This window comes from Lutzomyia longipalpis, chromosome 1 (genome assembly GCF_024334085.1).
Source record: "Lutzomyia longipalpis isolate SR_M1_2022 chromosome 1, ASM2433408v1".
Classification (NCBI taxonomy): domain Eukaryota; kingdom Metazoa; phylum Arthropoda; class Insecta; order Diptera; family Psychodidae; genus Lutzomyia; species Lutzomyia longipalpis.
Window position 1 is genome coordinate 27,481,512 of NC_074707.1, and position 12,530 is coordinate 27,494,041.

A 12,530-nucleotide genomic window follows, 5' to 3' on the forward strand; every position below is an offset into this window, starting at 1 on the left:
CCTTCACCCAGAAAAGGCACAAATAAGAAATTAAGCTTTTTTTTTATTAAAGTATTTCACATTTAAGAGATCGTATAAGAATTCAAAATATTAGGTATTAAACGAAAAAAAAAGTAATAAACTCAAAAAATATTAAAGAAACTGTAGGAATAAACTTCATTTTTTTTTAGTTTAAAGGAATTCACTTTCTGTTTCTGGCACAAGAAATATAAACTATAAAGTATTAAGAAAAAAAATATTGGGAAAAAATGTTTTTTTAAACTCTTAGGTTGTTCTTAAAATTAATTTAGAGCAGTTATTAACTTTAATTTCGCGCTGATTTGTCATTTTCAACATTACCTTTGCGTCGGTACTGTCTCCACATGGACGTAGCATTGCGGCTGGGCAGAGTCCAAAAGTTGGGAATGCGTAGATTGGAATTCTTGCTATTGGGATTGATGTACGAGTCCCACTCCCGGCGAATGGCGATGAAATTACTGACGTCGCGTTCAGCAATCAAGAAAGGATTGTTCTGATCATAAATACTTGCTCGCCCGAAAATAACTTCAAGCCACTGGGACTCGAGAGACTTGGGCTGAGGTGGTAACGGTGTATCGGAAGTGCGTCTATCATAGATGGTGTCGAGAGCAATCTTCTCCTCCTGGTACTCTAGAAGAAGATCTTCCCAGAGGTCTTGAAGTTCACCTGGAAGATAAATTAAATGAAAAAAATGACGTTAGCTTAATGGAAATACAGAAAAATAAAAATAAAATTGAAATTACCAATTCTCTTCCTGAAATCCTCTCCCATTTTCTCATCATTCTCTCCATTCGCAACCAAACGTGCCAGGGAAAGCTCTCTGAGGCGCCCAAAGACTGCAATGTACCTCTGCGTCTCCTTGATACGCCTCGTAACATCTTCAAGAAGCTCCTTAGCAGCCTTCTTCTCCAACTCCCTATCTCGTCCTTCCTTTTCCATCATCTCTAACTTTTGGTGCCACTCATCAATGAATGACTTCATACGAGATCTGCGTTCCTTCATCAACTGTTTTTCACTCCTCAACTCATTGTTGCGTTTGTGCACCCAAGCTCTCTTTGCCTGCTTCTTCTTGAGCTTTTCTTTGAGGGATTCGATTGCCGAATTGGAGAGTAGAGGAGTCAATGTTTCCAGGATATCAGCACGGTAAATTCCAAGACGTTGACTCTTGATCTGCCACTCATAGTCCGGAATGAGGTCCACACTCTTCTCCATGAGTCGTCGTAACTGAGATATTTGCTCAATTTTTACAAGGCACTGCTGCAGAATGGCCTGAGCCAACTCGATGGTAATCTTGGGTTCCTCCTCATCTATATCCATTTGTGTGTCATCTGGACATTTGTTGGAGCTCTCACGACGTTTCTTGGTACCACCGTGTCCGTGTTTTACCAAGAAATCAGTCACTATTTTGTTTACGTCCACCTGATGATCATCCGGAGATGGCACGGAAAGTTCAGGATCTGCTTCTGACAGCTGTGTGGATTGGAAAAAGCTTTGCTCTTCTGGTTCAGGGCACTTTGGCGGAGGAAGATTGAAGGTGAAATTTACGGTAGGTAACGAATTGTTGTTGATCGTGGTGGAGGATGATGGTGGTAACGGTGGCGGAGGTTTGGTTGCATCAAATTCTGGGATGTCGCAATTGAATGAAACTGGTGGTACAGCTTTGTTGGTCTGGGGGAAAATGCTTTTTTGGTATGTTGTTCCACCCCTCGAAAACATGCTGGTTGACCCACCACCCTGGGTGAAGATACTCTCCTGTTTGAGCCAATGTCTCGAATTGTTTGGTGCATTTGTCGAAGCAGCTGAAGATTTTGGATCTTTTTTCGGGGAGGAGGAGGAGGAACCCAGACTGAATCGAAAGTTTTTCATCGCATCTGAAGCCCTTGAAGTTGTGGTGGGTCGTTCTTTCGGCTGTGAATTGTAATCTCTGTTTGATACGGTGGCATCTGAAGCCCTTGAAGTTGTGGGTCTTTCATTCGGCTGTGAATTGTAATCTCTGCCTGGTAGTACGGGTACTCTTGTTGGGCCCCTCACTATTTTGCTCGTTCTACGGTTATACTTTTTGTTTGTGAACTCCTTAAACGCTGGTTTCTCTTTTGTCGTAGAAGCCGCTTTCCTCCTCTCGTTATCCCACGATCGCTCAAATTCACTGTCATACATTTTGGTGGGCTTGATAATGCCCATCTTTGATCTTGTTACACGTGGGGAAATCTTCTTCTCTTGATCATTTGCTGGAGTTGCCTCCTTTTTAGTAGTAGAAGGGGGTCTGAGGTTCCTCATTGGGCTGGCCTTGAGGGCGGAAAAGGGTGAAAGTTGCGATTTGCTGGTATTCTTCTGCATGATGACCTTTGTTATTTAATTGTGTGAGTTTTGTAAGAAAATACTGGAAAATGTGTTTTTTTTTATGCAAGCTGAGCTTTTGCTTCCTCGATCACAGCCATTGCAGTGGTGAATTCCTCAGTTTCCTTCAGATCTTCCTCTGCACGGAGGAACTCATTCAATTCTTCGAAAGCTTTCTTCAGTCTGCGGAAACAAAGCATCACAATGACTCACTCCCACGCTCCCCTGCAATAATGACTCACGCGTGACTTACCTTCGCTGACTATCCGGGATGATCATGAGGCATTCCTGGAGAACTTCCTCTTCCTTCCGGATCACGTGTTCATCCTTCCCTTCGTCCTTAAACTTCTCAATGCGATTCTTCTGCTGATCTGCTTCCTTTTCGTACGAAATCTTCTCCTTGGCAAGACGCTTGACAACACCAGTTTTGATTTTCAGTTGCCGCACACGCGGATCGGCCATTTCACGCTATTTTTTAACGATGATTCGTGCAATTTGCACGTTTTTTTCGCGTTTTCAATTAAAATTTTGACACTTTCCGTCGGCAAAATCAGCTTGTATTGCAATGTTCTGCATACATGCTGCATGAGCTGACTAAGCAGACGATGTGCGAGCGAGAGGGGGCGAGGGTGGGAGCGAGAGGGAATGCTGCCCCTGAATTTAGACTACCGTTTTTTGGCTTTTTACACTCTGGGAACTTTTTCAAATTAAATAAAATTGAATTTTTAATTTTTTTGATGCCAAACGACGCGCCTTCGCCTCCTACGCCCCAAAAACTGCACCCGGACGGGAAAAATGCCCGGAAAATGCGAGAAAATTGGGAAAAACCGTTTATATCGTCGGCAAAATGAGCTTGCTCTGCAACATTCAAGTACACATACGGCACACGCTGACTGAATAGACGTCGTATGTACATACACATGCGACACAATGTCAATGAGTGGACGAATTCTTTTTCCGTGACGACATTTTGTGAGTGTTTTTTTATTATTTTTGTTGTTTTCCCCACAAAAAAAGCATTTTAATTCCCTAAAAATCGTGCCATTTAACGCCAAATTGATCAAACTCCAATACTTTCTAGGGTGCACTTGTGAGAAATGGGAGCTGAACGAGCTGAAGGTGAGTTTTGTGTGCGGAGGATGTTTTTGGTTAGGAAAAATAATGCTTGTCCTCTTTTCCTCTTTATTATTCAGATAGGGATCGCAGGGACCGGCGTGATCGTGACAGGGAGCGTCGGAGGTCCCGCTCGAGGTCCCGGGATCGTCGTCGTGGCAGTCGTTCCAGGTCCCCGAACAAGAAGACGCGTTCAAGACGACGGAAGCCGTCGCTGTATTGGGATGTCCCGCCGCCGGGCTTTGAACACATCACACCGCTTCAGTACAAGGCAATGCAGGCTGCTGGTCAAATCCCGGCAAATATTGTGGCCGATACACCCCAGGCAGCTGTTCCCGTTGTAGGATCCACAATCACACGACAAGCACGGAGGTAAAAAATTGTCAAATCCGGGAGTTTTCTATTTACAACAACAACAAAAAACTGATGGGATTTTTTCTCCTTTTCTCAGGCTCTACGTGGGCAATATTCCATTTGGAGTTACGGAAGAAGAGATGATGGAGTTCTTCAATCAACAAATGCATCTGTCGGGCCTCGCTCAGGCTGCTGGAAATCCCGTTCTGGCATGTCAAATTAATTTAGACAAGAATTTTGCTTTTCTTGAGTTTAGATCCATTGACGAGACAACACAGGCCATGGCATTCGATGGCATCAACTTTAAAGGGCAGAGTCTGAAAATTCGTCGTCCTCATGACTACCAACCAATGCCTGGGATGTCTGATTCTACATCTCTCAATGTTCCAGGTATGTTCAGTCGAGCTGTTTGTTCACCATCCTTAAAATTTAACATTCTTTTAATTTATTAATTTCAGGTGTCATTAGCACTGTTGTGCCGGATTCACCACATAAAATCTTCATTGGTGGTTTGCCCAATTACCTCAACGAGGATCAGGTGAGTGTCTCCTTTGTGGGGATTTTGTTTTCCAATGTTTCTGAGTTCCAAGATAGCTTCCTCAATAGCTTACCCGTTTCTCACTTTTCAAAGTCAAAGAGAAAAGACAAGCTCCACTGTCCAGCAATGCTTGGGCGAAAGGACGATAGCCACATGAAATCCTGTGAAAATTTTCTCTCTACACAGACTCAAAACCACGCCGAGACTAACCGAAAAAGTATTATTGTCTACGAAGTTTTTTTTCTTTTTGTAGCAAAATTTCCAACTCTTCCGATTTTTTCAGTCAGATTTACAGATTAGGAACGAGGAAGAAATTAATCATCCGCGCGTCGCCGAGTGAACATTTCCTTTTTACAGATTCTCTTTTTTTTATTCCAAAAAATGAAAAGTCCCTCATTTTTTTCAGGGGTAAACCTCAAGAAATAATAATACCTACTAATATCGCTCAAGAGACATCAGTGTTCTATTTTTCTTTCAGTTTTTTTCTTATAGCACAAGTGCTTTTTGAAATTTGAACAAAAAAAAAGTTTTTTCTTATACAAATCTCCATTTGTCTCTCTTTCAGATCTCTTACAGATCCATATGAGCGATAAAATGTAAGATCTATTTATTTTTCAAATTTCAGGTTTACACAAAAAAAAAATTAGCCAAAAAAATCTTTTCAGGTTAATTTCTCTTTCAGCCTTGCCTTTTTATTTTTTACAGCAGTTTTGAGACACTCAAAAAGAAAAAGAAAAAAAAGGATAAAATCAACTTCAAGAGAAACAAAATCACACTATTACCTTAATTTTTTACACTAATCGCTCCAAACACTTTCAGAGATAGCAAAAAGTAATGTAGAGGTACCTACGAGGTATAATTGTAATGCTCACAATGTAAATGTGGCGTTACAATTAGTCGTAAGGTCCTGCACTTTGTGCTTTTTCCTGAAAAGTGAAATGTAGTGCAAATTGAAATAAAAAAAAATCAGAGCAATTTAGAAAATTCGCGAAAATTGGAATGCGTTAGTTTGTTAAAGAACCTCCAAAAAGACTGTTTAAGCTACATTGTATACAACTCAGATCAAGTTCATTATTTAGGTGCTTTCCTACTTGCACTACATTCTACCCAAAATGATCCTGTGTCAATTGGTTTATGAAAAAAATCAGGCGACAAAAGTAGATAGAAACGGCTATAGTAAATTTCTCTTTTTACTAAATCACAAATTGTGTGTTATCACACAGTGTGATAAGAGGTTGCACATAATTAACAAAGTTGATAATGAAGATAAAATTTTTTCCTACAAATTATTTCTAAGAAAAATTAAAGAAAAATATATCAAATTCATTTATTAATTTAGAAAAAAAATAAAGTCAATCATAACGCGTCCAGTTATTAGAGTTGGTATACCACAACGCGGATGGGTCAGTCTATGCGTTGTAATTTAATTTGTGAGCAGAATTAGTAGGCAAAGTTGATTTTTTTATGAAATTCATCAATATGAAAGATAAAAATGCTCATATCTGAAGTTCTATAAGACCTACAGAAATTTCTTGACTAGTTTTGGAAAGTTCTTGAAACAAGCTATAAGTTGACATATATATCAATAATTTTCAAGGTCACATCTAGAACAAAAATGGCGGATATTTGTTTGAGCAAAACAGTTTTTTGCACTTTTTGTCCTCAAGGAATGGTTCTAGAGGTTTCTGATGTTTCAGAAAGTTGTAGAGTTTTGCAAAACCTTTAATTTGATACCAAATTGAGCAAAATCGGAGAGACCGTTTAAGAGATATGGCTCTTAGAACTTTTCAAATTCAAGAAATTTTCAAATGGCTATATCTTCTAAACGGCGACATAGATTTTCTTCATTTTCGGACTGGTAAAAGATATTGAGTCAGGCTACAACATATCAAAATTTAAAGGAAATCTATAACAGATGTTCGGAGATATAGGCCCTTAAAGTTAGGCAATTTTTGTTTTTGATTTTAGCGCCTCTTGCGGCCATTTTTGGAAATTAAAATCTTCTAGATAGTTGTAGGGCTTCTTGAAACCTTTCATTTGATACCAAGATCGTCAAAATCGGTCAAGCCGTTCTCAAGTTATATCGAAAAAACACTTTTTGCTTTAGGTCGCCGTATTTGCTAAACGGCTTGACCGATTTTCAAGTATGAGTTATCGATGAAAACGTCTCACTGAGCTCTACAACATACTAAAATTTCAGATCTCTAGCTGGAAGGGAACTGATTGACGGTATTTCAAAATGGCGGATGGCGGCCATCTTGGATTTTGAAAATGCGAAAAAAAGAAATTTTACACCCACATTTCTATAGAAAACTTCAAACCGGAAGTCTCTATCTCTTACCGTTTTCGAGCTATAAGGAGAAATGTGGAGTCCAGGCCGGCAGGCCGGCAGGCCGGCCGGATCAAAAATTTTCCACCACCATTTTCGTAATGTGGGATGTCTAAAACGTGCTCATACCAAGTTTGAGCCCGATCTGAGGTGGTCGGTTTTTCCGATGATTACAATACTTGGTATGCCATGATTGTGGTATACCAACTAATTATTTAAGAATCATTTATCTTTTGTGAGTAATCGTGTGAATTTTTCTTTACATAAATTAAAATATTGTACAATATACACGAACTCAAACAACTCAGGAAGTTTATTTTTTTTAACATTTTAAAGAGGTGATATAAAAGATCCCTAAACGTACCTACCGAAGGAAAAGTTTTGAGCATTTCAGACATATGAAAAATCCTTAATTTAATGAAATCTTCGTCCGTCCAGATAGACTAATAAAATGGTATTTTGACTTTTTCTTACAAACAATATTTAACAGGGTTAGTTAAATTTATTGAAACATCTTTATGGGTTTTAGCATAGAGAGGTAATCAAAGAATATTTGTAAAAAATTAGCCAAAGGGAAAGCTTTAAAAAAAAGAAAATAGGAAATTACAAATTACTCCCACTGGGCGGAGATGAACGGGGTATTTTTTTTAAATAATGATATAGATTTGAAAACAGGTAAGTAAATTAGAAGTGAAAGAGAGAAACAATTTAAAATAGACTGAGAAAAGGGACACTTGTAGTTTGTTTATACATAGTTAAAGCAGGAAAGTTTTATTCTAAACTTATGAAATTCTATATAAATATCGGCTATCTTGAAGTAATATGAGTCTTTGAATATTTTTTAGGTAAAAGAACTACTCCTGTCTTTTGGACAACTTCGCGCTTTCAATTTAGTCAAAGATGCTGCCACAGGATTGAGCAAGGGATATGCGTTTGCTGAATATGTTGATTTCAGCATTACTGATCAGGTTAGCTATTTTGTTTTCTTTAATTCTTTACTCACAAACTAATTTTGATTCTTGTTTGCTTTTCAGGCAATTGCTGGACTAAATGGTATGCAATTAGGTGACAAAAAGTTGATCGTTCAGCGCGCAAGTGTTGGAGCTAAGAACACTAATGTGGGTCAAATAGCTCCGGTTCAGATTCAAGTACCAGGCTTGTCTCTGGTTGGTGCAAGTGGACCTCCAACTGAGGTTCTTTGCCTTCTCAATATGGTTACAGCGGATGAGTTGCGCGATGAAGAGGAATATGAAGATATCCTTGAGGATATTAAAGAAGAGTGCAACAAGTACGGTGTTGTACGCAGTGTTGAAATTCCACGACCAATTGAGGGTGTAGATGTTCCCGGATGTGGAAAAGTAAGAATCTGATCTTTAATTGATTGTCCGATACATGTTTTTCTTAACACTGATTTTAACTTTTCTTTCAGGTCTTTGTGGAATTCAATTCCGTAGTTGATTGCCAGAAGGCTCAACAAGCTCTCACTGGAAGAAAGTTTAGTGATCGCGTTGTCGTGACCTCTTACTTTGATCCCGATAAATATCACCGTCGCGAATTTTAAATTTCGTCGCGATTTTCTTTCTTTATTTTTTTTCTCCTGCTTAAACAATTCAATAATTTTATAGCACACATACACACATTTTTTTCTTTTAGCAAAAGGAAGTACCTACCTATTACCGTTCTTTTGTGAATAAATCAAGTTTCGTGGATATTTTCATCCCTATATGTATGAAGTTCTATTTAATAAAAAATGTAGGTACCAATTAAATAAAAAAAACTCATAATTGCATACAGTTTCAGATTTATTAAAAAGATATAGAATGATACATAAATTGAAGAAAAAACTCTTAAAAAATTTCAAAGAAGTTAAACAAGACAGATTTATTCTATAATAGTTAATAAGTAAACGGAATAATATAAAAGTGTGAACTTTCTTTAACTAATTAATCGTCTTTTTCCTTTCTTTTTTTATATATTGAAAGGAAGAGATGATAAATTTTCAAATATTATGTAGCATTTGAAAGGTGAAATATATAATAAATAAATAAAAAATAGTTTATTGCATTATTGCTCTAAAATTATTAATGTTTAGCTTAGATTTTATTGGTGATCTATCTGATGGCTTTGAGTGTAGTTGGTACACAGAAGCAGTGATCTCTCCGAGAGAGTATCAGATCTTCCAAGAGAGAGAGACAGAGAGTTAAAAAAAAATCCTTAACCGGATTATAAAGTAAGTGGTTACAAAATAAGAGAATTATGAAATAATTTCTCATCTTTTCTGGAGATCATCGCCGCAACACAATGACTGGAGGTGCTTACGCGTAGATGATGGTATTGAAGTAGCAGGGAGGAAAAAAATAGAAAGTGCAAATTATAATTTTTTTTCTTGCTATTTTTCGCTCTTCACAGCTTTATACTGTTGTGTGGGTACCGTTGGACAAATGTAATATGGATATTATTTTCATCTTCTTTGGGCCTGGAGAGAGATGAGGGAGAAAAGAAGCACGAAGGAGAAACTAAGTGCTGGGGAGCTCGAAGTACTTATGTGGGGATTTATGAGAAACCCGTTTGTCTTTCACTCGTCAGCCGGCAGTTGGAGACTATCTGTTTCCTCGACCACAACGAATTTATTGTATCTTTCTGCAAGACGCTCTTTCAAGGAAAAAAAAACACTTGTGAACAATTTTGTGGATCTCTAAAAAAGTTCTTTTTTTTTATAAATAATTTCTAGTGAGATTTGCATCGTAGAAAAGGAGCAAATACCAAGAAAACTAGTGCAAATACGAGTGCAAAAAATGTGCATAACGATGAAGAGAATTTTTGCTGTACTTTTTTTAGTCAGTGGTAAGTTTGGATTCTGCATTATTCGCCATTCTTTCTGCCTATAGCCACAAAGACATGAGGAGACTCTATAATATGTACATTGGAGCAGTGCTGTGAATATTTTATTAGTATATAATGCATTCATTCAGTATTACTTTTGTATATAAGGTTCGTTTTTCAATCTTCTATTGAAATTATTTTATTTTTGTGCATACAGAGTGCAAAAGTACAGAGTTCTGTCAGTTTAAATTTTAATTTTAAAAAAATTGTAAGTAATGCAGCAAGGCCGGAAAAAGGAATTTTTCATTAATAAGAGAGGAACTATTAATTTTCTTTAAAATTTTTCTTTTATTAATCTTAAAATTGAAAGACGTTGTTATTCGAGATTCCACTGTATGTGCAAGTTTCGTAAAAAATAAACAAGGATTTATTTGCAAAATCACTGCTAAAATTGTAGGTAACATAGAGTGCAAATACACCAAAAATAGGAGTGCAAGAGGTAAATTTATATAGAGAGAAGCTCCGTGCGATGATATTCCAAAGAGTATAATATATACTAAATGGCTTATATAAGTTTGAGGAAATTGAGCATATATATACATATATAAATGGAATTAAATAATTTTTTTTACATAATTTCTTCTCATGAGAGAAGCTGAGCCTTTACCACCGTGCTGCACGTTTATACCGAAAATTAATCACTCTCAGTGTGTCTCCGTGGAATAAACTTCATACATATATTTTAAACCCCAGTGGGGCAGAATTGTGAGACGATAATGTGTTTTTTTTAGATGTCCAGTTTAAAGATACAGATAGCAAACGATAAAACACTGAAAAATCATTTCGTAAAGAATTCACTTTCTCTTTTAAGAGTATCATTTTGTGAATCAATACGAATGTCTATGTAATGCCGGAACATGTGTGAATTGAATTGCAATTATCGCTGGATTGCATTCCATAAGACTGGGAAAATTTTTGGTGTAGTTATCTCCTGTATACATGTATGTATCTACAACAATTTTTTTTATGAAGCTCGAAAAAAATATCATGGGAAAAAGTGAAATTACCTTGCAAAATCAGTGACGAATTAGGTTCTTTTTTTTTCATAATCAAAAACTTGTTTTCTTTATTTATAACATATGGTAAAACTAGAATAAATTTAGTAACATTCCATTTATTATAGGTTTATTAAGTTGTCTTTTTTACAGTTGAGCTTACAAATATTTTAAGCGTTAATGGAGAAAAAATTCTGCTCTTCAAAGATTTTCTTGTAAGATTTCCCGGCTTTATCATTATATTTTGATTTCTTACGATTTTTTAGCAATGGATTAAAAAACCTCACGTACAAATGCAAAAACTTAAATCTTTCTAATATTTGATTTATTAAAATTAGATTTTTTTTAAATCTTCTTTTAATATAAACTTTTTTTTAGAATTCTTAACAATTCGGACAATTTTTTTCTGCGCAGAGTTAGAGTTTTCATTGGACCATCCCTTGGAACTCTGTATTATGCTCTACGTTTACCATGGCAATGGTTCAATTCTCATTTAAAAAGCAACCAAAAGAAAAAAAAAGAATGAATGAGAAGATAAATATATAACATATTATGTATATTATGAGAAATTCCCACAGATGACCCTTTTAGTAGTAGCCATCATTGCATTTGTTGCGAAATATATTGCAAAAGCAGTAAATAATTATGTGAAAAATACGACAGGTTCATCCATGGTTTTGGGGTATATATTTTAATTTTTGTTTCTTTTCTTTCTCTTTCTGTGGTCTTGTGAATCCTCTCATAAGAAGACAATGTAAAATTTGAATTTAACTAAACTTAATTAAAAAAACAAGCTCTTGCAAAATTAAATAAAAGATTCCAAATCTCTGGAATTTTATATGAAAAATTTTAATTCACGCTTCCGCACATAACTATGCTAGTATGATATCAATTTTTTTTTGTAGGTTGCAGTGCACAAAATCAGCGATCAGCCCAAGAAGATCCCTGTAAATTGAAATCCAAAGTTGTGGGAGATGTTCGTTACTGCGATAGATATTGGGAGTGCGTAAATGATCAGCCTGAGCTCTACGACTGCCCGAATGGGCTCGTTTTTGCAGGAAAGCATCGCGGTGTGACTGAAGGTTGTGACTACCCATGGCGATCAAATTATTGCGAAGGAAAAGAATTAGCCAATGGACCAATTTCCACCGAAAATTGTGATTGGCTTTACGGAATCTTTGGGCACGAGACAAGTTGCACTCGCTACTGGACATGCTGGAATGGTACTGCCACGGAGCAACTCTGCATCGGAGGTCTACTTTACAATGAAAATGCACACAGTTGCGATTGGCCAGAGAATGTAGATGGATGCCAGAAACATCGTAAGTTATTCATTGAATTTATTACAATACAATAATTATTTATTTATATATCTTCAATACAACTACAAATAAATAATACTTTCTTTTTTTTTCTGCAGCTCTCTGTAATGATGATCCAAATGGAAATGTACCCCTGGGAAAATCTTGCAATCGTTATTGGCAATGCCAGGGTGGCTATCCACGACTTCAACGGTGTCCAGCAATGCTGGTGTTCGATAGGAATTCCCTAAGATGCGTTGTACCACCCACGGAGGATTGTGATATTCCCACGACGCCTCCACCACAAGAGGGAAGTTTTCAGGGTGACAATGAAGAGCACCAAGAAAAGCACAACCCACCAGGACGAAGGAACTAATTCCGTGAAAAATAAACAACTCCTGTGAGGAGAGTTTGTTAAATTATACATCTTACATTTTTTTTTTACTTCTTTGATCTGTAAACAAAGTGAGTTCAAATGTAAATGAAATTCCATTGCTAATATAAGGCAAATTTGTAAAATATGTGGATTTTTAAAAAAAAGAAGTTTTTTTTTTTACTAAATTTCAATATCTTCAATTTGGGAATCAAATGCGCAAGATTTTTTTATAGCGGATACTTCTGAATTTAATTTCAATATATTTATTTAAATTTTAATTTAGATA

The 12,530-nt window shown here is 36.5% G+C and overlaps 6 protein-coding genes across 10 annotated transcripts in view; 4 read left to right on the forward strand and 2 right to left on the reverse strand.

The window, feature by feature from the left end:
• Window positions 1-12,530, forward strand: part of LOC129797484 (protocadherin-23) — a 953,251-nt gene that overhangs the window by 763,761 nt on the left and 176,960 nt on the right. The gene's annotated exons all lie outside the window — the stretch shown is intronic.
• The window catches only part of LOC129797474 (probable cationic amino acid transporter), a 261,906-nt gene that overhangs the window by 72,416 nt on the left and 176,960 nt on the right, over window positions 1-12,530 (forward strand). The gene's annotated exons all lie outside the window — the stretch shown is intronic.
• On the reverse strand, window positions 24-2,355 carry LOC129797507 (uncharacterized). The gene is made up of 2 exons (XM_055840161.1): window positions 762-2,355; window positions 24-684 (listed from the first exon to the last, which is right to left on the reverse strand). Exons 1-2 carry the CDS (start codon window positions 2,353-2,355, stop codon window positions 305-307), a joined length of 1,974 nt encoding a protein of 657 aa, XP_055696136.1. The 3' UTR covers window positions 24-304.
• On the reverse strand, window positions 1,873-2,913 carry LOC129797788 (tubulin-specific chaperone A-like). Its single transcript, XM_055840632.1, has 2 exons — window positions 2,609-2,913; window positions 1,873-2,538 (listed from the first exon to the last, which is right to left on the reverse strand). The coding sequence occupies exons 1-2, from the start codon at window positions 2,815-2,817 to the stop codon at window positions 2,418-2,420; spliced, it is 330 nt and encodes a 109-aa protein (XP_055696607.1). The 5' UTR covers window positions 2,818-2,913; the 3' UTR covers window positions 1,873-2,417.
• On the forward strand, window positions 3,250-8,743 carry LOC129797602 (splicing factor U2AF 50 kDa subunit). The gene is made up of 8 exons (XM_055840350.1): window positions 3,250-3,327; window positions 3,437-3,474; window positions 3,549-3,840; window positions 3,920-4,212; window positions 4,281-4,360; window positions 7,535-7,657; window positions 7,724-8,047; window positions 8,119-8,743. Exons 2-8 carry the CDS (start codon window positions 3,453-3,455, stop codon window positions 8,248-8,250), a joined length of 1,266 nt encoding a protein of 421 aa, XP_055696325.1. The 5' UTR covers window positions 3,250-3,327; window positions 3,437-3,452; the 3' UTR covers window positions 8,251-8,743.
• Window positions 8,851-12,389, forward strand: LOC129797722 (protein obstructor-E-like). 2 transcript variants are annotated; one of them, XM_055840550.1, is made up of 4 exons: window positions 8,851-9,020; window positions 9,099-9,533; window positions 11,473-11,889; window positions 11,988-12,389. In XM_055840550.1, the coding sequence occupies exons 2-4, from the start codon at window positions 9,485-9,487 to the stop codon at window positions 12,242-12,244; spliced, it is 723 nt and encodes a 240-aa protein (XP_055696525.1). In that variant the 5' UTR covers window positions 8,851-9,020; window positions 9,099-9,484; the 3' UTR covers window positions 12,245-12,389. The 2 variants fall into 2 exon arrangements, with proteins under 2 accessions (XP_055696525.1, XP_055696524.1); XM_055840549.1 differs by having other exon boundaries at window positions 8,877-9,533.